This window comes from Coregonus clupeaformis, unplaced genomic scaffold, assembly GCF_020615455.1.
Source record: "Coregonus clupeaformis isolate EN_2021a unplaced genomic scaffold, ASM2061545v1 scaf2697, whole genome shotgun sequence".
NCBI classification, from domain to species: domain Eukaryota; kingdom Metazoa; phylum Chordata; class Actinopteri; order Salmoniformes; family Salmonidae; genus Coregonus; species Coregonus clupeaformis.
The window spans coordinates 8,097-35,345 of record NW_025536151.1 but is presented as its reverse complement, the minus strand read 5'-3'; the positions used below and the strand labels follow the sequence as shown (position 1 = coordinate 35,345).

General features: G+C 40.6%; 2 protein-coding genes and 1 pseudogene across 2 annotated transcripts; all 3 read left to right on the top strand.

Moving 5' to 3' along the window:
• The first annotated feature begins 462 nt into the window (after positions 1-462).
• Positions 463-12,571, top strand: LOC121561319 (mucin-5B-like). The gene is given in 27 exon segments (XM_045219736.1): positions 463-487; positions 1,512-1,773; positions 2,047-2,161; positions 2,502-2,592; positions 2,689-2,795; positions 4,535-4,751; positions 4,843-4,968; positions 5,382-5,499; positions 5,598-5,736; positions 5,997-6,107; positions 6,250-6,319; positions 6,537-6,674; positions 6,778-6,942; positions 7,059-7,153; positions 7,384-7,510; positions 7,621-7,876; positions 8,119-8,171; positions 8,472-8,572; positions 9,396-9,547; positions 9,626-9,764; positions 10,111-10,221; positions 10,461-10,640; positions 10,773-10,898; positions 10,900-11,013; positions 11,094-11,250; positions 11,367-11,495; positions 12,354-12,571. Coding segments are annotated over 27 exon segments (3,642 nt in total).
• Positions 12,572-12,655: 84 nt separating this feature from the next.
• LOC123489038 lies at positions 12,656-22,494 on the top strand (annotated as a pseudogene).
• A 1,923-nt stretch (positions 22,495-24,417) lies between these two features.
• Positions 24,418-26,840, top strand: LOC123489037 (intestinal mucin-like protein; the record flags this gene model as incomplete). The annotated part of the gene is made up of 8 exons (XM_045219735.1): positions 24,418-24,489; positions 24,588-24,628; positions 24,938-25,060; positions 25,290-25,388; positions 25,593-25,721; positions 26,028-26,067; positions 26,218-26,341; positions 26,655-26,840. Coding segments are annotated over exons 1-8 (773 nt in total), but the record flags the coding sequence as incomplete, so codon positions are not given.
• Between the last annotated feature and the right edge of the window lie 409 nt (positions 26,841-27,249).

Below are 27,249 nucleotides of genomic sequence, written 5' to 3'. Positions count from 1 at the left end.
TACCACCTGTGTTCACTACCCAGAGGATCACCATGGGGACAACACAGACACCCACATGGGTATTAATATGGATGGCACTGGCGATTGGTTTGACTGCCTCTCAAAGTGGTAGGTAGAATCCATGATTTTGTTTTACATGAAACCTTGTATTTAGTGTTGACAGGGCTAAACTGTATGTTACTGTATGTCATAGCGCTCTCACAATAGCTCCAATGTTTATCTAATTGGACAGCCTAACAATTAGGGAATATTTGACAAAGCTCAGTTCTGCCTTTATGTGCCTTTAAGCATGAGTTATGGTTGATGAATAGGTAAATGTAGGATTGGCAAGAGAACTACATAACAGAGCCTGAAATACACAGGATTCCACAATGATTTACAGTAAAAGCTTCATGTAACTTATTAATATACACTTTGATTTCAGAGGATACATTAAAGGCCACGGTTAACATCATCCCCTCAATGTCAAGGATACCTGAGATTGCAGGTAAGCTTTATAATACATGTGCTATACAGATGTGTAAGCCCTGAGGATGATGACAATGGTTAACAATGTATGCTTACATATCCACAGACAATGGTGAAAGGACAATAACCATGATGGAGACAGTCATAGCAAGTAGTGCAACAGGTTTTGTGGATTAGCTGTTGTTGAAAAGCATGAAGTAGCCTAGCTAATTCATTTATTGTTCAAGTTCATAAACTTGATAGAGATTAGATGTACTTTGAAAAGTCTTGGTTTTTTAGTTGATCAAATATTGAATTTGGCGTTTACTACTATAGCCCATAGAAACACATTGAATAACACATTAATAAATGCAAAACAAATAAGTCATAAGGAATAAGGGTTTGAAGTGTCTGGAAATATTTTTGTTTTTTGGACACATATTTATCCCCTTTTTTTTGTTGGCACAAAACTACCTCCATACTTCCATTCATTTGTATCGGTTAACTTCAGACAAGTCCTGTGACACTTGTGGGTGTCATAGACCAAATGGTTCAGACGCTACAGACAGAAGTTGGCACATCGGTGGTACTGACATCAGACAAGTCCCGTGACACAATAGAGTGGTCATATTAGTAGGTAGGCCAAATCGTTCGGACACTACAGACGTTTTCGTGAGAAGACTGATTTTCAGGATGTCCCCTGGTGTGACTAACCGCTCTGTAGCTCTGTCACTTTCAACCTCAGATGCGGATGGTCGACATAGGTGGATGCAGTGGATTGAGACGCAGCCCATGCAAAAAACTGATATCTTTAGTTAAACTGACAGATTTTGATGAGGATTTTTTTATGTTGTTAATTAGATTGACACGTGGGTGCTTCAGTAGACTCTTATGGTGAGTGAGTGAGGCCAATCTAGCAGTCAACCAATGGACTCCTAGTGAAAAGCAAATTTAGGTCTTACGAGGGGCAAAAATGGGAAATACTAATTTCTTTCTCTGTATCTAAAGATATAACCTGCTGAATTGTATGCTATTATACCTGATTTGGTTGTCCTTTTCCCCAGGAGTGAGTCCTATACATAATGGCCAGGTCTGCAGTACGTGGGGTAACTACCACTTCAAGACCTTTGACGGAGACATCTTTCAGCTCCCCTCCACCTGCAACTATGTTGTGACCTCACTGTGCCATAGCAGTTATGAGGATTTCAACATCCAGATGAGGCGGCAGGTGGTGGACAACCAGCCCACCATTAGCAAGATCACCATGAAGCTGGATGGCACAGTGGTGGAGCTATCCAAGGGTTCCGTTGTTGTTAATGGGAATAAGTACGTTCCTCCAGAATGTGTCATGTAGCTGTATTTCTCAATCAGTGCTCAGTGCTCAAGTAGTTGGATGTCATATTGTTCTGCCAGTGGCTTTGACATAAAATATGAGACCCCACCAATTATGCTCAAGCACACATTTACAGTGATAGAGATGAGAATGCTGTTTTTAAACTAACAATGAAAATGTCTTAAAATGAAGTCAATTGAGCTAATTGAAAATGGGTTGATCTAAGTTCTAGTTGAATCTAATGCTTTGTCTTCCTCTTCCTCCAGTGCCACCTTACCATTCAGCCAGTCTGGTGTTCTCATTGAAGAGACTCCCTCCTACATCAAGATCAAAGCAAAACTGGGATTGGTAGCCATATGGAACCAGGAGGATTCCTTCTTGGTAGTACAACAATTATGCATTTATGAATATTTCTGTTGTGGATGTCAGAGCTAGGTTTTTGCAGTGTGGTCAATGTCTGCATTTGATGGCCTGTGCTGTGGTGGGCACTTGGATGGACTGTGGGCACTTGGACTGGGGCACTTGGAATGATTGTGTTAACAGCAGTTTACATCATCTTAACAACTGTTAAGGTAGTCCTAATCTGTAGTTATTTTAAGGAATAGGTTGTCACTGCTGTTAAATGTTAGTTTTGTTAGAGTCATTCCCCGTTTTTGTTGAGTGTTGTGCGGTTATGGAGGTAATCTGTCACCCTAAAACTTCGAATGATCTGCTATTTCAGGTGGAGATGGACATAAAATTCAGAAACAAGACCTGTGGTCTATGTGGAGATTTTAATGGAGTTCAGCAATTCGATGAGTTCTATAGCCATGGTACATTTCACTGACACTATCAACATATCAACCTTAGCCTATTATTTGGAATACAGTTGACATTGAACAAACACTGGATTTATTTTTATGCCAAAGGTATGAAATTGTCCCCTGTCGACTTCGGAAACTTCTGGAAATTGGATGGTCCAACTGAAAGCTGTACTGAAAACACACTGCCTTCAAATCAGAAATTCCCCAATCTGGTAGGTTAATCTTTATGGTTTATGATAAAAATAGGGTTATTGGTTAGGCTGCTGTGTACTTAACAACATGTACAGTGGGGTCCGAAATGATTGACTCCCTTGATAAAGATTAGCAGAAATGAATATAATGCTACAGTATGCTCCATTTCTTTTTAAATTATATTAATTTATAGAAATACAATTGCTCTGAAAAATAGATTTTGTTTAAATGTAATATATTTTTTTCTCTCCAGGCAGGGGTCAAAATTATTGACACCCCTGTTTTCAATACCTTTCAATACCTCACCTTGCAAGAATAATGGCACTGAGCCTTTTTCTAAAATATTTTATGAGTTGGAGAACACATTGTGAAGGATTTTAGACCATACCTCCATACAGAATCCTTCCAGATCCTTGATATCCTTTGTCTGTACTTATGGACTGCCCTTTTCAAATCAAACCACAGATTTTCAATGGGTGTGAAGTTCAGATGTGAAAATGCAAAATGTTGATTTTGTGGACAAATAAATATTTATTTGGGGATTTTTATGTGTGCATGGGGTTATTGTCTTGCTGGAATATCCCCTTGCATCCAAGTTTTAGCCACCTGGCAGAGGCAACCAGGTTTTGGCAAAAATGTCCTGGTACTGGGTAAAATTCATGATAGCGTTGACCTTTACAAGAGCCCCAGGACCAGTGGAACCAAAATAGCCCCATAACATCAAAGATCCACCACCATATTTTACAGTAGCTATGGGGTTCTTTTCTTCTTATGCATTCTCATTTCGATGCCAAACCCACCACTGGTGTGCGTGGCCAAATACCTATATTTTCATGTAATCTGACCAATGCACCAGTTCCACTCCAAGTGACAATGCCGTTTAGCAAACTCCAGACGTTAACATTTGTAGGATTAAATTAACATGGATCTCTTTGGCCGTTCACACCAGTGGTAGGTTTGCGTCGAAATGAGAATGCCTGAGCAGAAAATAACCCCATACTTACTGTAAAATATGGTGGGGTTTATTGGTGGGGGCTATATTGGTGTTGTGGTTCTATTTTGCTTCCACTGGTCCTGGGTCCCTTGTTAAGGTCAACGGCATCATGAACTTTACACAATACCAGGACCTTTTAGTCAAAAACCTGGTTGCCTCTGCCAGGACGCTGAAACTTGGCCTTAAGTGGATATTCCAGCAAGACAATAACCTCAAGCACACATCAAAATCCACAAAGAAATTGTTATTTGGCCACAAAATCAACATTTTGCAATGGCCATCTCAGTCTCTGGATATGAAACCCATTGGTTTGAATTAAAGAGTGCAGTCCATAAGAACAGATGAAGGATATCAAGGATATCAAGGAATATTCTGATGGAGGAATTGTCTAAGATCCCTCCTAATCACTGGAGGCTGCTGAGGAGAGGACGGCTCATAATAATGGCTGGAACGGAGTAAATGGAATGGCATCAAACACATGGAAACCATGTGTTTGATGTATTTGTGAAAACAGAGATGTCAATCATTTTGACCCCTACCTTTTTGAGATTTTTTAAAAATTGCTTGTTAAACAAAATCTCTTTCTAGGAGCAATTGTATTAGTATCAAATAATATATTTTCCCAAATTTGTTTTGTATACAATATAGTTCAGTATTTGAATAATTTATTTTATTCTTTCTGCTTATCTTTATCAAGGGTGTCAATAATTTCAGACTCCACTGTATATGACCTAATTATAACATCTCTCTGTTTTTGTTTGATAGAAACCAATTTGTGAGCAGTTGCTCTCCGGTCCTGCCTTCAGCAGCTGTAAGGACTTGTTGGCCATCGACTCATTTGTTGAGGCCTGTGTATCTGACCTGTGCAACTGTGATAACAGCACCAAGTCCTTCTGCCTGTGCAACACCATCTCAGAGTATTCCCGCCAGTGTGTTCATGCAGGCGGGAAGCCCAAACAATGGAGGACTGAACAGTTCTGCTGTAAGCATGCCCTTATTCCCTGTATCAACAAATCGCACATTGGTTAGTTGCAACAGTATACTGACATTTTGAAATAACCTTATCTTTGCAGATAAGACATGCCCCTTCAACATGGAGTACCAGGAGTGTGGAAACCCCTGTGTTGACACCTGCTCCAACCCTGAGAGAGGCCAGCTGTGTGAGGAACACTGCTCAGATGGCTGCTTTTGTCCTCCAGGTAGGCAGACATATTTAAACGTTCTCTGCACATCCTCTTCTTCAAAGAGATGTAATAAAAAATGCATTGGAATGTAGCAGACTATATACTGATAGAATGCAAAACAACTGATCCCATATTGTTGACTGGACTATGCTGCCCTACAAAGGCAACTACAAATGTAGTCAAAACTCTTTGATATGATGTAATGGCTAGATACTGTATATTATCTGATTCATGTGGTATTTAGCCACAACAAGCCAGTTGATCAGAATATATCATGGAGTTTCAGAAATTATTGTCTGTCGAGACAGAACAATACTTTGAAGTCAGATTTTGCAGTAAAAGAAAATACATAGTTACTGCGTTTTGCCTTTGTAGGGAGGTATGTTGGGATGGAGACATAATAAACACATGTATGCTCTCACCCAAAGGCACCGTTTTTGATGACGTTAACAAGAATGGTTGTATTGCCTTGAGTCAATGCTCCTGCCTCCACAATGGAAAAACCTACACACCAGGAGAGTCTTTTTCAAGCACTTGTAAAGATTGGTAAGAAACCCAGGCTAAGAATTCTGACTTGAGTCTAAAAGTTGTTCCAGGGGTGACAATTTGTAAGTTCCATTGAATAATTGATATTTTGCCCTTAGCTCCTGTGGTGGTGGTCAGTGGAAGTGTGCGGACAAGGACTGTCCTGGCACCTGCGCTGTGGAGGGAGGATCCCACATCAACACCTATGATGGAAAAGGCTACACCTTCCATGGGGACTGCTCTTATGTTCTGACCAAGGTCAATATGCAGTTAGAACTGGGGATGGAGCAAAAACCTACAGGAGAGCAGCTCTCCAGGAACATAGTTGGAGAGCCCTGATATAGAACAACACTATTCATTTTGTATCCATATATTTATTTATGAAGAAATGTGGGTTGTTCATGTTTACTCTGTCTCTTGATTTATACTGAGATATTCATTTTTCAGAAAGATTCAGAAGGATATTTCCTGTTATTGAGGCAAATATTTGAGACAACTTATTTATGTGTTTTTTTCAGGACTGTGATGGGATGCAATTCACTGTACTGGGTGATGTGGTGCAGTGTGGGCTTTCTGACAGTGAGTCTTGTCTAAAGGCTGTTACCCTGTCCCTCTCAGAAGGAGCCACTGTAAGTATTAATTGACTGACATGCTCTCAGCCTTTGACTGCAGTAGAAGTTTCTTTTCTCCAAATGTTGTTAGGTTTTAGATTTGAATGTATTCTTTTAATATACTGAATAACATATTGATACACAATGCCCCTCTATGCAGGTGATCAACATACAACCCAATGGAAAAGCCTTTGTAAATGGAATCTATTCTCAGCTGCCCTTTTCTGCTGGTAAGTTACAGTTGCACAATAAACATAGAGTACTATCAATGTAGTCATGACTAGGCATACATGAAACTTGTGTCCTACAGTTAAAGCACATAATTGTATGGGGAATACATAAGGATAATTGGGAATGTCGTAATGGTGATGTAGCTATATCATTCAACACTGACACATATTTTACTTAACGTCATAATGCTCCATCTTCCCACTTTGTTCCTTATAGCTGGAGTAACCATTTTCAGAGCCTCCTCATTTTTCATCATTGTCCAGACCACCTTTGGCCTCCAGTTGGAAATCCAACTCTCACCAATCATGCAGGTCTATATTGCTGCAAGCACCGTTTGGCAGCAGAGAACTTGTGGTATGTCTCATCATCCGTTGACCAACCACCACATTCCACTGAGGTGTTCATGTTCTGTGAATGATTTATTTTCCCTGTGTATAAATACATGTTCATCCTACAGGTCTTTGTGGAAACTTTAACAACAACCAAGGAGATGATTTCAAGGTCCTGAGTGGAGTGACTGAGGGCACAGCCATTAGTTTTGCAAACACCTGGAAAACACGAGCCAGCTGCCCAGACATCAAGAGTAGCTTTGAAAGCCCCTGCAGTTTAAGTCTTGACAATGGTAGCTGCATGTTTTATTACCTTTCCATGTCAGTTTTAAATGTTATGGAGAATGGTGCAAGTGTTTCTTAAAGTCAGCCTAACTATTTCCTGTGGTTTATTTTTTCTCTATTTCAGAGAAATACGCCCAGCACTGGTGCTCTCAGCTGGCTGATCCTAAAGGGTTGTTTGCTCCGTGCCACGCAGCGATAAGCCCAGACATGTACAAAGAAGTGAGACCCTTTCACCATACTATTCATTTCTGACAATTTCCTTAGCATAGCTAATACACAAATGCATGTAACATGTAATGCCAGCTATTATGGGGCAATTGAGAATTACATTGCTTGCTGTTAAATATTGTTTATTTGCAAAGTATTTGTTCATATTATGCACACACAATTAACACAAACTATTGTACAGTATAGTATGGATGCTGTTCTGACTGTGGTTCTCTATTCAGAACTGCATGTATGACAGCTGTAACTGTGAGAAGAGTGAGGACTGCATGTGTGCTGCCGTGTCCTCTTATGTCCACGCTTGTGCTGCCGAGGGCATCCAGCTCAGCGGCTGGAGAGACACTATCTGCAGTAAGTGACAATACCACACCATAATACCTAAGAAGATGTGCAAATTGTGGGAGAATAAGATACAAATATTATAAATATTTACAACTAACACTAATTGTTGCCATCCCCAGCCAAATACTCCACCTCATGCCCTAGCACCATGGTCTACGCCTACAGCATAAAAAGCAGTGATCGCTCCTGCCGCTGCTACAGCGACTCTGACTTTACCTGTTCAATCACCTTCGAGTCTGTGGATGGGTGTGTCTGTTCTGAGGGAACCTACCTGGATGATGAGGGCAAGTGTGTTCCACCAGCCAGCTGCCCTTGTTATTACAAGGGCTCAGTGGTGTCCCCTGGAGAGGTCATCAGCAAGGATGGAACCATGTGGTATGGACCGAGATATTTACCTACCTATACTCAAACTGTATATCAATGTATTTCACTACACAATGTAAAAAAACACTGAACTGTTGCTCGGTTGCTTGCTTTTCTGCTAATATTTAGTGAACACCTTTTATTGTAAAGGCATATTTTTTCAAACTTTATGAACCAAGAGCTTTAGGCCTTGCTTTCCTGTAGTGTATAGGGTGTAGGGACATTCAAGTACCATTAACATTATTTTATTTCAGCACCTGCAAGGAGGGCAATCTCCACTGTATTGGAGATTCACCTGATCAGCCATGTAAGTTCATGTATATAAATTGTCAAAACAACTCACAATTTTCAGCTATTGTACTGTGACAGGCAACACTGCATTTGAATATAAGTCTGTTCTTTTAATGGCACTATGCCAAATCCTATATACATATATGGTGTGTGGTAATAGTATGCTATTGGCAACAGAACCAGGCTATGTGCATGTTGAAATATTTTTAAAAAAAAAATATATATATCTCCATCCTAGTACACACTTTACACAGCATATTGATTTTATGAAAGACACAACAGAGTCATGATACATTAATTAACTTTATTTTCACAGCATGTGTTGCACCAATGGTTTTCTTCAACTGCTCCAATGCAAGCCCAGGAATAAGAGGGTTAGAGTGTCAGAAGAGCTGCAATATTCTGGATATGGCCTGTGTGAGTCCCCTATTCACCTTGTCTCCAGGCTATTGCGCACAGTACATATAAACCTGTGTACAAAACATTAAGAACACCTTCCTAACATTGATATTAATACACAATCTGTCTCAAGGCTTAAAAATCCTTCTTTAACCTGTCTCCTCCTCTTCATCTACACTGATTGAAGTGGATTTAACAAGTGACATCAATAAGGGATCAACTTGCCTTTCACCTGGTCAGTCCATGTCATGGAAAGAGCATGTTCTTAATGTTTTGTACACCCAGTCATCTAATTCCCTTAGGATTGTGAATTAAAATCTAGTGTAAAATATAAACAATACGTTTTTTTTTTTAAAAAAATTATTTTTTAATTGCCCCTACAGTTAACATATAGTTAACCTCGTCTCCAGGCTATTGCACACAGCACATATAAGCTTGGTACATCAACGATTCAAATTTGGCCTTAATGGGAGTGACCATATAATTCTATGGGAGTGACTTTATTGAGTAAAGTATTTGTCATCATTTCATTTTTGCGAATCACACGACTGCGAGGCGTGGCTCTGTGCTTGTGTTGTGCTAGCGTATGGGGGAGGGCTAGGGGGAAGTTGTTGTGGGAGATGATTGGTTGGTTGATTAAGCCAATTACGCCAACGCCTATATGCTTGGAGTTTCTCCCAGTCTTTCTGTATTGGATAATGGCTAACGAAGGCCAAGTTTGACCTTTCGGTCCACCAGACTCCTCACACATTTGGGCGGAACTTTCTGGAAACCAGATTAACATATAGTTAACACCATTTGTACACAGTAGATTTTCAAATCAATAATTTTTACTTTACAGATCAGCACAGAGTGCATATCAGGCTGTATGTGTCCCTCTGGACTGGTAGCCGATGGAAAAGGAGGCTGCATCAAGCCAGACCTTTGTCCTTGTTCTCACAATGGAGCTACTTACCAACCAGGAGACAGCATCAAGGTCGACTGCAATACCTGGTAAGCTCATCTTGCCTCAGTTGGGGTTTTAAACCAATTAAGACTTCAGTCTGATATATCTGTTTTTGCCACTTTCAGCACTTGTAAAGACAGAAAATGGCAGTGCACAACAAACCTGTGTCATGGAACCTGTGCCATTTATGGAGATGGACACTACATTACTTTTGATGGGAAACGATTCACTTTCGAAGGAGACTGTGAATACACTCTTACAAAGGTATGCTTGCAGGGTAACTTGATAGTCTAACTGATCGACACCAATATTATAATACTTTTTTTATTGGTCAATGTATTAATACATGCTGACCAATAAGGGTTTGTGTTTACTTTTTTAAGGTATGTACTGTAGGCGTTTCTAGGGAGTTTGAAAAGCAACATTTGAAACTAGATATTATCTACTGTTGCTTTGTGGAAGCTGCTATAGCATTCCCAACAAGCTGAACCTTTTCACTATTCCAATGATTGACTTACTGCATGTGTGGTTGGAGATAATGTACCATCCACCAAAATACTGTGTTGGCTGTTGTTCAATTTATGACTGAAATTGAGTCTACCTTAAACAGGACTACTGTGGTAACAACAATGCCAACGGCAGCTTCAGAGTCATCACTGAGAACGTCCCTTGTGGAACAACAGGCACCACCTGCTCCAAGGCCATCAAGCTCTTCCTGGGGGTAACTAGATTCCTGCTTCCTGCCTGGCACATACCATTGCTGAAGCCAAACTACTACCATTCATTCATTCATACATACAGTACATACATACAGTACATACTATAAAGCATACTAAACAGAATACATAAATCAAAGCTTCATGAGGCAAAGATATAGCATAAATTATAACCTAAGGAGTAATTAGATGAATTAATACCTTAATAACTATACACTCAAACTATTTTTTAAATCTCTTTCAGAACAATGAATTAATCCTGACAGAAGGAAACTACCAAGTTGTTGAGAGAAATTCAGGGGAGGCGGTTCCCTACCAGATTCGCACAATGGGCATCTACCTTGTGATTGAAGCAAATAATGGTTTGATTCTCATGTGGGACAGGAAAACAAGCATGTTCATCAAACTTAACCCACAGTTCAAGGTACATTTGAACTTTGATTGAATGACATATTAGATTAGTAAATATGTTTCTAGTATTCCATCAAATGATATTCACAAGTCTGTTATGACTCCTTTTATCACTCAACTGAATCTAATGCAATGTCCTATTCAGGGACATGTCTGTGGTCTGTGTGGAAACTATGATGGCAACGCAAACAATGACTTCACCACCAGGAGCCAGGCAGTTGTTGTCAAGCCTCTAGACTTTGGAAACAGCTGGAAAGTCTCTGCAAGCTGCCCCTGATGCAAAGACCAAAAGGAGCCCCTGTATTGCCAACCCTTATAGGCAGTCTTGGTCACAGAAACAGTGCAGCATCATACAGAGCAACGTTTTCACAGACTGCCATTCTAAAGTAAGTTAAGACTTTAGTTGTTCACTGAATGTTTTGGAATTTGATATGATCATGTCGACTAAATTCTGTTTTCCAATTAGGTGGACCCCTCTCCTTTCTACGATGCTTGTGTGACAGACTCATGTGCTTGTGACAGTGGTGGAGACTGTGAGTGTTTCTGTACCGCTGTGGCAGCTTATGCAGAGGCCTGTAATGAGGCTGGAGCCTGCATAGCCTGGAGAAGCCCACAAATCTGCCGTGAGTCTCTAAATGTTCAACTCATTTAAGTGCTGACATAAAAATAGACTTAATCCAGTCAGTTTAAACCGAATTGAAGATAATACTTACAGAGAGCTTTTGTCCTCCACATACAGCACTATTCTGTGATTACTACAACCCCCCTGGAGAATGTGAGTGGCACTACAAGGCATGTGGAGCTCAGTGTATGAAGACCTGCAGGAATCCCTCCGGGAGCTGCTCCACTCAGATACCACCTCTTGAAGGTACAGTAGACATTCATTTAGGATCTATTTTGAAAACAACAATTTTCTATAACAGGCACTTAGTATTTGTTTAATGTTAACGCTAGAGTCCTTAATTGAAACAATAAAAAAGTGTGACACCCCGCCTCTGTTTTTGTAAAAAGCTGAGGGATGGGCCTGGAGAAATGTAACCACTCTCAAATTCATAGACGCAAGGGCTGACCATTCATGATATGAAAATGATCGTTTTAACCATGTTTTGAGGTTATGCAGTGTTTGATTACATTTCTATTGTTTACAGACATTGGATTAAAACAAGAGTATATTTTGGGATCTTATGGGGTACGACAGTTGAACTAAGCTCAGGAGGCATTTATAAGTTACTTTCTTCAAGAATCAATGGGTATATATTATTCATTTATATGTCAAAAAAATGGCTGTAGCAACAAAGGATTCTAGCTTTAAATTGCTATCAATTTTATCAGGCTGGAATTGGTAGTGTGAAACAAATGCAGGCTACATTTTTTACCAAACCATGCTAAATGAAAAGTGATCCAGCAAGTATATGGCTTGGCTCAGCTTGATGGTAAAGTGTTTGTGTACCTGGTGTTGTAATTATACCGTACATACATGGTATAACTATAGTATGAACTTGATCTCTAGAGAACTTGATCTCTAATCTATTCATTTATTTTGTCTTTCTGTTGGACTATTCCAGTTTTACAATCATCAAATATTTAGAAGAATAACTGTCTGAAGTCATTTGAGATATTCTTTATTTTTCACTCAGTTTCTATTCTCTGTGTTTCTTCACCATATCCCTTTATCAATCAATTGCTTTTTCATCATTCATATTCAAACATTTTCCTTCTTCTTTAGGTTGCTATCCAAAATGTCCTCCTGCTCAACCCTTCTTTGATGAAGATACAATGCAATGTGTGGAGAAGGAGCAGTGTGGCTGCTATGGCACAGATGGAAAACACTACAATAATGGAGAAAAAGTACTGACCACAGAAAACTGCCAGACATGGTATGCCTTTAGTAATACAGAGAATATTGGACTTTGCAAAAATTGTGAACACCGTAACTGTGTTTGAATGTCAAGAATGAAACTAAGTAGAATTATAAATGTTTCTTTTTCCAAAGCTATTGTAATTCCGTGACAGTGGACTGCAAATACGATGAACAAGGTATAAATGGATCCCTAAACAAAAACAAAAACAAAAACACATTAATAATGTTTTCAATATTCCAGTACCCTAAAATATATCTTATCATTTCAGCTTGCACTTGCACCTACAATGGGAACAAATACCCCTATGGGCATGTCATATACGATACAACGGATGGACATAGCAGCTGTATCACAGCAGTTTGTGGGAAGAATGGAACCATACAAAGGGACATGTACCTATGTTCAACTACAAATCCAACAACTTCTATTACATCTCATCCAACACCATCTACAAATGTTCCTACCTCTACATCATCCTCTACAGTGACAAAAAATGTTTTCACTTTCTCAACACCAACACCAACTGGTGGGTACCTGAGACTGAGGCTTGAGTGACTAGTGACTAGTATGACTTGGTTATATATCAGAGGAGGCTGATGAAGGGAGGACGACTCATAATAATGAGTGGAAAAGAGTGAATGGAATGGTATCAAACACATGGAAACCAGATGTCTCTGTTTGAGACCATTCCATTGATTCCATTCCAGCCATTACTATGACCCCGTCCTCTCTGTTTAAAGTGCCACCAGCCAACATTGTTGCATATGAAGTTTAAAAACTACAGCAAGTATCTCTTGTGATCAAAATGGCTGAGGACACTGCTAATTATGCACCTTCAGAAGAAAATATATTTTATTTTTAACTGACTAACTGTAATGTAATCCCTGTATCTATAGAACCAGCCACAACTTCAACAGAGACAACACCGTATCCAACATCCTTTACTACAACATGTGGCTATCCATGTGTATGGTCACAATGGTTTGATACCACATTCCCTACACTTGGAACTCCAGGAGGAGACTCTGAAACCTACAACAACATAAGAGCAGAGGGACACGATATATGTGAGAAGCCAAGCAAGATTCAATGCAGAGCCGAGAAGTACCCAAATGTTAGCATAAGCCAAGTGGGCCAAGTGGTTCTGTGTAATGTTGCAGAAGGTTTGACTTGCAGAAATGAAGACCAGTCAGGCCCATTCCCACTGTGCTTTAACTACCAAGTTCGAGTCCTCTGCTGTGATGAAAATCTTTGCACATCTAAGCCTACAACCATTGCACCAACAACTACAAGGCCACCTTTTTCCACAACAACAACTACAACAGAAACCACCTCCACTATATCAACAACCACGTTGACTACAAAACCCCTAACTGCACAGTTTGTGAGTGGTCACCTTGGTATAATGTGGACTATCCTCAATTTGGTCCTGGGGGTGGCGACAATGAATCAATTAAAAATATTATACAATCTGGAAAAGATATTTGTGAAAAACCAGTGGATGTCATGTGCCAAGCAGTGCGATATCCAGGGGTCCCATTGTCTGAATTAGGACAGAAGGTAGAATGTAATACGGAGGTTGGACTAATATGCCAGAACAAAGATCAAGGCATTCCTCCAATATGCCTAGACTATGAAATTAAAGTGAAGTGTTGTAAGACTGTGAAATGTCACACTACAACATCATTACCTACAATTACACCTACTGTCACAACTACAACAATGTCAACATCCACATTACCTACAACAACAAGTAAACCAATGACAATCACTACTCCTCCAACCTCAACTCAACCTCTAACCACAACTACAACTCCTACAACTACTCCAACACCCACAACTACAATCTTAACATCGACTGCTCCACCAACCACATCAACAACAATTCCTCCCACCACTACTCCAACACCCACTACAAAGACCTCAACATCGACAGCTCCACCTACAACAACAACAACTCAGCCTCCCACCTCTACTACAACTCCAACCACTACTCCTATATTTACCTACTCTACCCCCTGCAGTGGTGAAGAAAGTTGTGTGTGGTCAGATTGGATCAACCTTGGTCAGCCAAACTCTGGATCTGAAGGTGGAGATAATGAATCCATTAAGAACATCATTGCTGCTGGTTATCACATTTGCTCAGCTCCAGAGGCAGTTGAGTGCAGAGCAAAACAGTACCCTGGACTTCAGATCTCTCAGCTTGGCCAAGACGTGACTTGCAATCCATCCGTTGGACTGATTTGTAACAACAATAAGCAAGGTCTTCAGCAAAAGTGCTTTGATTACGAGATTCGAGTGAAATGTTGTCAATGTGGACCCACAACATCCATCCCAACCACAACAACAACATCAACAGTTCCTCCAACCACAACTCCTACACCCACTACTAAAACCTTAACATCGACAGTTCCATCTACAACAACAAGTCGGCCTCTCACCTCTACTACAACTCCAACCACTACTCCTACATACACCACAACAGGAGTATCAACTACTCCCTGCAGTGGTGAAGAAACATGTGTGTGGTCAGACTGGATCAACCTTGGTCAGCCAACCTCTGGATCTGAAGGTGGAGATAATGAATCCATTAAGAACATCATTGCTGCTGGTTATCACATTTGCTCAGTTCCAGAGGCAGTTGAATGTAGAGCAAAACAATACCCTGGACTTCAGATCTCTCAGCTTGGCCAAGACGTGACTTGCAATCCATCCGTTGGACTGATTTGTAACAACAATAAGCAAGGTCTTCAGCAAAAGTGCTTTGATTACGAGATTCGAGTGAAATGTTGTCAATGTGAACCCACAACACACATCCCAACCACAACAACAACATCAACAGTTCCTCCAACCACAACTCCTACACCCACTACTAAAACCTTAACATCGACAGTTCCATCTACAACAACAAGTCGGCCTCTCACCTCTACTACAACTCCAACCACTACTCCTACATACACCACAACAGGAGTATCAACTACTCCCTGCAGTGGTGAAGAAACATGTGTGTGGTCAGACTGGATCAACCTTGGTCAGCCAACCTCTGGATCTGAAGGTGGAGATAATGAATCCATTAAGAACATCATTGCTGCTGGTTATCACATTTGCTCAGTTCCAGAGGCAGTTGAATGTAGAGCAAAACAATACCCTGGACTTCAGATCTCTCAGCTTGGCCAAGACGTGACTTGCAATCCATCCGTTGGACTGATTTGTAACAACAATAAGCAAGGTCTTCAGCAAAAGTGCTTTGATTACGAGATTCGAGTGAAATGTTGTCAATGTGGACCCACAACATCCATCCCAACCACAACAACAACATCAACAGTTCCTCCAACCACAACTCCTACACCCACTACTAAAACCTTAACATCGACAGTTCCATCTACAACAACAAGTCGGCCTCCCACCTCTACTACAACTCCAACCACTACCCTACATACACCACAACAGGAGTATCAACTACTCCCCTGCAGTGGTGAAGAAACATGTGTGTGGTCAGACTGGATCAACCTTGGTCAGCCAACCTCTGGATCTGAAGGTGGAGATAATGAATCCATTAAGAACATCATTGCTGCTGGTTATCACATTTGCTCAGTTCCAGAGGCAGTTGAATGTAGAGCAAAACAATACCCTGGACTTCAGATCTCTCAGCTTGGCCAAGATGTGACTTGCAATCCATCCGTTGGACTGATTTGTAACAACAATAAGCAAGGTCTTCAGCAAAAGTGCTTTGATTATACGAGTTCGAGTGAAATGTTGTCAATGTGAACCCACAACACACATCCCAACCACAACAACAACATCAACAGTTCCTCCAACCACAACTCCTACACCCACTACTAAAACCTTAACATCGACAGTTCCATCTACAACAACAAGTCGGCCCTCACCTCTACTACAACTCTCAACCACTACTCTACATACACCACAACAGGAGTACACTACCACCCTGCAGTGGTGAAGAAACATGTGTGTTCGTCAGACTGGATCAACCTTGGTCAGCCAACCTCTGGATCTGAAGGTGGAGATAATGAATCCATTAAGAACATCATTGCTGCTGGTTATCACATTTGCTCAGTTCCAGAGGCAGTTGAATGTAGAGCAAAACAATACCCTGGACTTCAGATCTCTCAGCTTGGCCAAGATGTGACTTGCAATCCATCCGTTGGACTGATTTGTAACAACAATAAGCAAGGTCTTCAGCAAAAGTGCTTTGATTACGAGATTCGAGTGAAATGTTGTCAATGTGAACCCACAACACACATCCCAACCACAACAACAACATCAACAGTTCCTCCAACCACAACTTCTACACCCACTACTAAAACCTTAACATCGACAGTTCCATCTACAACAACAAGTCGGCCTCTCACCTCTACTACAACTCCAACCACTACTCCTACATACACCACAACAGGAGTATCAACTACTCCCTGCAGTGGTGAAGAAACATGTGTGTGGTCAGACTGGATCAACCTTGGTCAGCCAACCTCTGGATCTGAAGGTGGAGATAATGAATCCATTAAGAACATCATTGCTGCTGGTTATCACATTTGCTCAGTTCCAGAGGCAGTTGAATGTAGAGCAAAACAATACCCTGGACTTCAGATCTCTCAGCTTGGCCAAGACGTGACTTGCAATCCATCCGTTGGACTGATTTGTAACAACAATAAGCAAGGTCTTCAGCAAAAGTGCTTTGATTACGAGATTCGAGTGAAATGTTGTCAATGTGGACCCACAACATCCATCCCAACCACAACAACAACATCAACAGTTCCTCCAACCACAACTCCTACACCCACTACTAAAACCTTAACATCGACAGTTCCATCTACAACAACAAGTCGGCCTCCCACCTCTACTACAACTCCAACCACTACTCCCTACATACACCACAACAGGAGTATCAACTACTCCCTGCAGTGGTGAAGAAACATGTGTGTGGTCAGACTGGATCAACCTTGGTCAGCCAACCTCTGGATCTGAAGGTGGAGATAATGAATCCATTAAGAACATCATTGCTGCTGGTTATCACATTTGCTCAGTTCCAGAGGCAGTTGAATGTAGAGCAAAACAATACCCTGGACTTCAGATCTCTCAGCTTGGCCAAGACGTGACTTGCAATCCATCCGTTGGACTGATTTGTAACAACAATAAGCAAGGTCTTCAGCAAAAGTGCTTTGATTACGAGATTCGAGTGAAATGTTGTCAATGTGGACCCACAACATCCATCCCAACCACAACAACAACATCAACAGTTCCTCCAACCACAACTCCTACACCCACTACTAAAACCTTAACATCGACAGTTCCATCTACAACAACAAGTCAGCTCCCACCTCTACTACAACTCCAACCACTACTCCTACATACACCACAACAGGAGTATCAACTACTCCCTGCAGTGGTGAAGAAACATGTGTGTGGTCAGACTGGATCAACCTTGGTCAGCCAACCTCTGGATCTGAAGGTGGAGATAATGAATCCATTAAGAACATCATTGCTGCTGGTTATCACATTTGCTCAGTTCCAGAGGCAGTTGAATGTAGAACAAAACAATACCCTGGACTTCAGATCTCTCAGCTTGGCCAAGATGTGACTTGCAATCCATCCGTTGGACTGATTTGTAACAACAATAAGCAAGGTCTTCAGCAAAAGTGCTTTGATTACGAGATTCGAGTGAAATGTTGTCAATGTGAACCCACAACACACATCCCAACCACAACAACAACATCAACAGTTCCTCCAACCACAACTCCTACACCCACTACTAAAACCTTAACATCGACAGTTCCATCTACAACAACAAGTCGGCCTCTCACCTCTACTACAACTCCAACCACTACTCCTACATACACCACAACAGGAGTATCAACTACTCCCTGCAGTGGTGAAGAAACATGTGTGTGGTCAGACTGGATCAACCTTGGTCAGCCAACCTCTGGATCTGAAGGTGGAGATAATGAATCCATTAAGAACATCATTGCTGCTGGTTATCACATTTGCTCAGTTCCAGAGGCAGTTGAATGTAGAGCAAAACAATACCCTGACTTCAGATCTCTCAGCTTGGCCAAGACGTGACTTGCAATCCATCCGTTGGACTGATTTGTAACAACAATAAGCAAGGTCTTCAGCAAAAGTGCTTTGATTACGAGATTCGAGTGAAATGTTGTCAATGTGGACCCACAACATCCATCCCAACCACAACAACAACATCAACAGTTCCTCCAACCACAACTCCTACACCCACTACTAAAACCTTAACATCGACAGTTCCATCTACAACAACAAGTCGGCCTCTCACCTCTACTACAACTCCAACCACTACTCCTACATACACCACAACAGGAGTATCAACTACTCCCTGCAGTGGTGAAGAAACATGTGTGTGGTCAGACTGGATCAACCTTGGTCAGCCAACCTCTGGATCTGAAGGTGGAGATAATGAATCCATTAAGAACATCATTGCTGCTGGTTATCACATTTGCTCAGTTCCAGAGGCAGTTGAATGTAGAGCAAAACAATACCCTGGACTTCAGATCTCTCAGCTTGGCCAAGACGTGACTTGCAATCCATCCGTTGGACTGATTTGTAACAACAATAAGCAAGGTCTTCAGCAAAAGTGCTTTGATTACGAGATTCGAGGAAATGTTGTCAATGTGGACCCACAACATCCATCCCAACCACAACAACAACATCAACAGTTCCTCCAACCACAACTCCTACACCCACTACTAAAACCTTAACATCGACAGTTCCATCTACAACAACAAGTCGGCCTCCCACCTCTACTACAACTCCAACCACTACTCCTACATACACCACAACAGGAGTATCAACTACTCCCTGCAGTGGTGAAGAAACATGTGTGTGGTCAGACTGGATCAACCTTGGTCAGCCAACCTCTGGATCTGAAGGTGGAGATAATGAATCCATTAAGAACATCATTGCTGCTGGTTATCACATTTGCTCAGTTCCAGAGGCAGTTGAATGTAGAGCAAAACAATACCCTGGACTTCAGATCTCTCAGCTTGGCCAAGATGTGACTTGCAATCCATCCGTTGGACTGATTTGTAACAACAATAAGCAAGGTCTTCAGCAAAAGTGCTTTGATTAAGGTCGAAGTGAAATGTTGTCAATGTGGACCCACAACATCCATCCCAACCACAACAACAACATCAACAGTTCCTCCAACCACAACTCCTACACCCACTACTAAAACCTTAACATCGACAGTTCCATCTACAACAACAAGTCGGCCTCCCACCTCTACTACAACTCCAACCACTACTCCTACATACACCACAACAGGAGTATCAACTACTCCCTGCAGTGGTGAAGAAACATGTGTGTGGTCAGACTGGATCAACCTTGGTCAGCCAACCTCTGGATCTGAAGGTGGAGATAATGAATCCATTAAGAACATCATTGCTGCTGGTTATCACATTTGCTCAGTTCCAGAGGCAGTTGAATGTAGAGCAAAACAATACCCTGGACTTCAGATCTCAGCTTGGCCAAGACGTGACTTGCAATCCATCCGTTGGACTGATTTGTAACAACAATAAGCAAGGTCTTCTCAGAAAGTGCTTTGATTACGAGATTCAGAGGTGAAATGTTGTCAATGTGGACCCACAACATCCATCCCAACCACAACAACAACATCAACAGTTCCTCCAACCACAACTCCTACACCCACTACTAAAACCTTAACATCGACAGTTCCATCTACAACAACAAGTCGGCCTCCCACCTCTACTACAACTCCAACCACTACTCCTACATACACCACAACAGGAGTATCAACTACTCCCTGCAGTGGTGAAGAAACATGTGTGTGGTCAGACTGGATCAACCTTGGTCAGCCAACCTCTGGATCTGAAGGTGGAGATAATGAATCCATTAAGAACATCATTGCTGCTGGTTATCACATTTGCTCAGTTCCAGAGGCAGTTGAATGTAGAGCAAAACAATACCCTGGACTTCAGATCTCTCAGCTTGGCCAAGACGTGACTTGCAATCCATCCGTTGGACTGATTTGTAACAACAATAAGCAAGGTCTTCAGCAAAAGTGCTTCGATTATGAGATTCGAGTGAAATGTTGTCAATGTGGACCCACAACTCACATCCCAACGACCACAACATTGGCTCCCACAACAACAATGACAACAACTCAGCCACCCTTCACTAGTGTTATTCATACAACCTCATTAGTTGTAATAACTGGTGGAACAACCAAACCAGTGACTCCATCCACTCAACCCCTTAATTGTTCTTGCTACTTCAATCATACTGATTTCCCCATTGGTAAGTTTTAATTTTCCCCCTTTCCAAGTTTGAAACCTTTTGTACGTTACCATTAATTTAGCCATTATTAATGTTCAATTTGTATGGCATTATACACGTTAAATTTGAAATCTTTTAATGCTCCTAAAATACTTTCAGGCTCAAATGTCTACAATGTCTCTGACCATGATGGATGGTGCTACTATGCTTTCTGCAACAAGACTTGTGAAGTAGAAACACATTCTACCAGATGTAATACATCAACTACTCCAGTTCCTCCTACTACACCAACCACTGCACACCTTCCAACAACAACAGAAAGACCAATCACCACCCCAAAAAATCCAGCTTTTAAAAACTGTGACCATGAACATCCTCCAAGACTGGTATTTACTCTGCTATAGATAATAACGTTTGTGGAATCATTCCATAGGAATTATTATTTACAAAATGATGATTTTATTACAAAAATAATTGTTTTATTTCATAGATATTTCCTGTAAGCCTAATATTTTTCTGTGTTTGTAGAACGGTGAAAGCTGGATACATAACCAGTGCACCAATGGAACATGTGCCAACGGGAAAGTTATTAATGAGCATGTACAATGTGAGACTCCGAAGCCTATAGCATGTGAAAATAACTATCCTCCAATCCAAGTGTATGACGAATCTGGATGCTGTTTCCACTATGAGTGTCAATGTAAGTTCACAAAAAAAAGTTTTTTCTTTGTGTCACAAAATCCACTTTAGCTATTGATTTTAGTTCAAAATCTGAAATATTATACTTACTATTGACTGGTTTCGAGTTATCTAATAGTTACCAGCAGTAAATGTATATGAATGTCTAACAAGGGAAACATATCATCACAGCACTATTAATTCAGCATAAAACATTCCACATCCGTATGCTTTTAAATGATAATTATTCTCTTCTTACAAAGGTATCTGCTATGGTTGGGGAGACCCTCACTATGTCACCTTTGATGGAACATACTATGGCTTCCAAGGAAATTGTTCTTACGTCTTGGTCAAAGAAATCCTGCCAAAGTACAACTTCAGTGTTGTAATCGACAATTACTATTGTGATGCCCCAGATGGGCTTTCCTGTCCTCAGTCTCTGACAATTTATTATCAATCTTACGAGATATTCATGACCAAGAAGGACGTTGATGGAGTTTTCACAAGTCTGGTAATTAAAATATCTCAAATAGTGAATGTTCAAGACATTTTCATTCATTTTTCATTTAAGAGGAATTAGCTTTTTGATTAGCTTAGATATAAATTAGCTTTAATTTAAGATGGATATAGTTCCTCTATGTATTAGATAAAGGAGACAGTTCTAGAATAGTATTGGGTATACAAATATTGAATTATTGTAACCATTTTTGTCTTAGATTGATGTAAACCAGCAACGCATCATCCCAGCATATGAGACCAAGGACTTCCGCATCACAGACAACGGAATTGACACCCTTTTAGTCATACCAGCAATTAATGCCAAGGTGTCTTTCACTGGTCTTATGTTTAGCATATACCTGCCCTGGGACAAGTTCAGTGGCAACACTGAGGGACAGTGTGGTGAGTACAGGTGTTTTACGGTCACTCTGTTACCATGATTACCCCATGATGTCTCATTGTCTAACAATGGTATTCAATATTATTCAGGGACATGTGACAACAACCGGACAGATGACTGTCCAGCTGCCAAATGGGACTATCGATTCATCTTGTCCTGACATGGCACACCAATGGCATGTTGCAGACCACAATAACAGTCATTGCACGCCACCACCACCAGAGCCGACACCACCACAACCAACATGCAGCGATCCACCTATTTGTCATCTCATTCAAAGCGAGTAAGTAGCAATTGTATTTACAAGAAACCTATCTTCTCTGTAGGATCGATAACCTTTCAATCAGAATCATCTCAGTGCCAGCAACTTGACATACTAAAACACGGCAATCATTTGAAAAAGCCTGAAGACAGTACAGTGAATTATCATGTTTAAGTATCTACTCTAACTGAAGTGTGGCATCTTTTAAGGGTCTTTGAGAGTTGCCATAAGGTAATCCCCTACGAGCCATTCCTTGTGGCATGCATCTTTGATGTGTGTCATATGAGTGATGTCAAAATTGGCTGCACCAGCATGCAGACCTATGCTGATGCATGTGCACAAGAAGGAGTCTGTATTGAGTGGAGAAATTATACAAATGGACAATGTGGTAAGTAGATCACTCCTCAAGACCAAAAACTCAGACAGCCTCTCTATGATGTAGCTTATTAGTTATTAACCTTTTTCTCTCACCTCTACAGACTTCACACATGCGAGAAACCCAAGGTTTATAATGCCTGCGGTCCACAAGTTGAACCAACCTGTAATGCCAGGTATGTATAATGCTGTTGTTGTTCAGTGGATGGGCATAATGATGGGGAAAAGTCTCTCAGGTATTGACACTTTTTAAATATCTCTGCAGGTACAATTTGAAATTCATCCAGACTCAAAATGAGTTCAGTGTCATGGGAGATATACAATTGGAGGGATGTTATTGCCCCAATGGTACCATTCTGAAGAGTTCCACTTCAAACTACTGTATCCCCAGCTGTGGTAAGGATGGTTCAATAACATCATTGTATGATGACGGTGTGGTGACTTACAGTATGGTGCTGTGATAGTAGCTACATCCTGATGACCTTCACTTTGGGAAGCACAAAGTGTTAATTGTTCATTGCTACTGTAATTGTATTTTGAAAGCTGGTTCAGCTTTTTGTAAAAAAACAACAACAACAAAAAACGGTTTAACCACAGCATTTTTCACAGATACTTCAATGGTGTTGGTTTTGGTTTATATTGATTTATATTGATGTTATCAAGTTGCTTCGGTACATACAGTACATTATCAAAACTAAGTAGTGGAATGTACTGTATTTCAATTACAATGTATTATTTTCTCTTTGGTTCATCAGATATTTGCCGTTGCCAAATGGAGAATGGAAAGAGGTAAAATTGTAGTTGAATTTCTCTCACAGGTTTTAGCAGAGAACAGAAACAATTTGTTTCTGATATACACATTAACATCATGTGGGTAGTTCACCTTTGACAATCATGTATAATAATGTATGCAATAGTAATAATAATAATAATAATAACAATAATAATAATAATTTATTACATTTCTATAGTGCTTTTCTTAGAACCTCAAAGCGCTTCAGTAATGCATGATTCCACACACTGAATGATTAAACTTTGTGCTGGTCGTGTCAATGCAAACCTTGATGAGCTTAAATTGATCCTCATTGCAGGCAAATGAGACCTGGGTGAGCAACTGCCAGGATTGTGTTTGTGACCCGTACAGTCTGGAAATCCAATGCCAGCCTGTGGCATGCCAACATCAGCCTCCTCTCACCTGTGATCAGGAGGGCCAAGTTAAGGTCGTAGAAACTGTTGACTGTTGTCAAAAGGACAAATGTGGTGAGTGACTTGTTAGGATAATGTGCTCTATATGTGGGCTTTCTAACATCTCCGTTTAAACATTAACATTTTTGGTGACTACCTAATATATCCAACCAATGTGGCCATTTTAATCGATTTTTAATAGTTGTTTCTTTCTAACAGAGTGTGATGTCAAACTGATGCTCTACTTCCAAGATAACTTGTCCAGTCGGATTCGAGACAGAGGCAACTATGGGAGTCTGTTGCCCAACTTATCAATGCTGTGAGTATGCGTCTGCATGTGCTTGAGTGTGCATACCATAGATATCCCAACATGTTAGTTGCTGTATTGAGTGGTTATCCATGTTCTTTGCCCCACAGTGCCAATGGATGTCTGTGTATTTAACAACACTGAATATCAGGTGAGAATGCATTCTATGCAATGTTCATTTTGGCCAGTCCCACGACTTCTACACTATCAACAATTTTGAATGTAACTTATTAAAAGAGGACAATGTTATTTTACTTGCATACATTAATAACAAATGAAGTTAAACTAAACAAATTAAAACCCTCCCCCTCCATAAAGCAATTAGAGGCCTCTATTAGGGTGCCAAAAATATTTTTGGTCAATCCTTTTATGAGATTAGACAAACATTAGATTAGATAGAACACAAAAAGTGTCTCAATTCATACATTTTCCATTGAAATGTTGCATTTTCTCATTCCAGCCTGGTACCAATGTTCCCGAGGACAAGTGTAAGAATTGTGTGTGTGGTGACAGGGTGGATGCCCAAACCCATCTACATATCATTGAGTGTCAACCTACTGAATGTGACACTCACTGCCAGCAGGTAAGTGATCTCCATTGACACATCTACACCCTTTGGCCTCATATGTAATTCAACCAACTTAGTGTAATATTTGCCGAGTTCTTATCCATGTCAAAATATTATAATAACCCTGATTCATCTGTGTCCACTATTGGGCTACTACTGAATAAGTGTAATTACTAGTGAATTACCTGGATCACACATTGGTATGAGAGAGATCATGTGCACATCATATACTTCTTCCTTACAGGGCTATGATCATCAAGCCGTTCCTGGGCAGTGTTGTGGGAAGTGTGTACAGACAAGCTGTGTGGTTATGCTTCCAGATAACACCACACACACTATTCAGGTAAAATAGCATCAGGCAGCATTACTATTTACAATTCGTAAAACATATCAGTCCTATTTCACTTTATTATTTAAAAACACCAACATGTAATTGTACTGTAGCACTAAAGTTTTATGCAAAATAACTATCTTACCAATGATACAGTATATCTTAAATCTTTTGAAGAATCTCCTGTTGATATCTTTCACATTCTCACCTCTACAGCCTGGTTCCGTCTGGATACCATCTGGAGACAAGTGTCTAAAGTTTGAGTGCGTAAAGATTATGGACCAACTCATCACAATGGAGGCTAAGACTGTGTGCCCTGACTTCTACCCAGAAGACTGCATACCCGTGAGTTACAATAACCATCTGGCAAATTATCTGTAGGCCGGGAAGCTGGCCCATTTAAAAACAACTGGACAATGTGCAAAATCATACTCGTGAAATTCAGTTTAAACATGCCCAGTCGCTCAGACCAAGTCCTGTTGCTTAATATGGTAAACCTACTGTGTATTTATGTGAGGTTATAGACACCTGCTGCTTAAAGTGAACCATGCAAGAGCACTGCACTGAAAAACATGTGGAGCCGGTTTGGTAAACGCTACGTCAGTGACTTCAAAATGTTCTTGCTTTTTCTTCCATGTTCTTGTTTTTAAGGGAACTGAAGTCATTGCTCCAGATGGTTGCTGCCATGTCTGTGAGTGTCTTTTTAACACCATCCTTTTTGATGGACATTTGTAAATCATTCTTGCCCTTTATCATGCATTGAAAAAATAATTTTAGCTATTGCCATGGTCCTCAGAATGGTTAACATTAATTTGTTCGAAAATGTCACTTTTGTGTGCAGGTATTCCAATAAATAAGCCATGCAATGTGACAAAGGGCAAAGTGTACCTGGACAGCAATGGCTGCAAGTCTGCAAACGAGGTGGAAGTGACAACATGCGGTGGATCATGTAGCACCTATGCCATGTGAGTATTTTGATAATTCCTGAAATATTTCAAGAACACTAACACATTAATCCTCCCAATAAAGCAGAATTGGGCTGCCTGTCTAAATGCAAACTACAAATTATATTTTCAGTAATATGTTATGTTACAATGGCTGTGTTTGCAAAGGAAGCCTAATTCTGATATTTTGCCCAATTATTGGCAAAAGAGCTCATCTGATTGGTCAAAACATCAGAATTAGGCTGCCTGTGTAAACTCAGTCAATGTTATATAATTACAACTGCTACCATCACTACTTCCACATAATGACATGGCCTCTCGTTTCTGTTTTCAGGTATTCTCTTGAGGCCAACATGATGGAGCGCTCTTGTACCTGCTGTCGGGAAGTATCCACCACCAAGAAGGAAGTGGAGATGATCTGCCCAGACGGGTCAAAGTACAACCACTCCTACATCCACATCAATAAATGTGGCTGCCAGAGGACAGAGTGCGTGACCCGGGAGGAGACCCAGGTCACAAGGTCACGACGCAGGAGAAGATGAATGACTCGCCACTACCATCCCTTTACTGCTTAGATTAGTTCTCTATTCATGTTCAACTTGTTCAGTTTCCTGCAAAGTAGGATAAATAGTTTCTGCTTTTTTGTCTAATTTTGTTTTGTTTTAGCCATTCAAAACACATAAATAAAGTTGGCAATAGGCTATGCATATATACCACGTTCTTGTTTTCATTCCTTTTGAAATTCTGTTGAGAAATATTTGATTGCAGACATCCAGTTCAACAGTGACTTATCCTCTTCCAGACAAACAACCACAATTAAAAGTGTCAAAACACTTATTTAAATTTGAGATGGTGTTAGGTTAGAGAAACTGATCAGTAATCAGAAAGTTGCTGGTTTCAGATCCCTGGCACCACTTCCTACAGTTGTC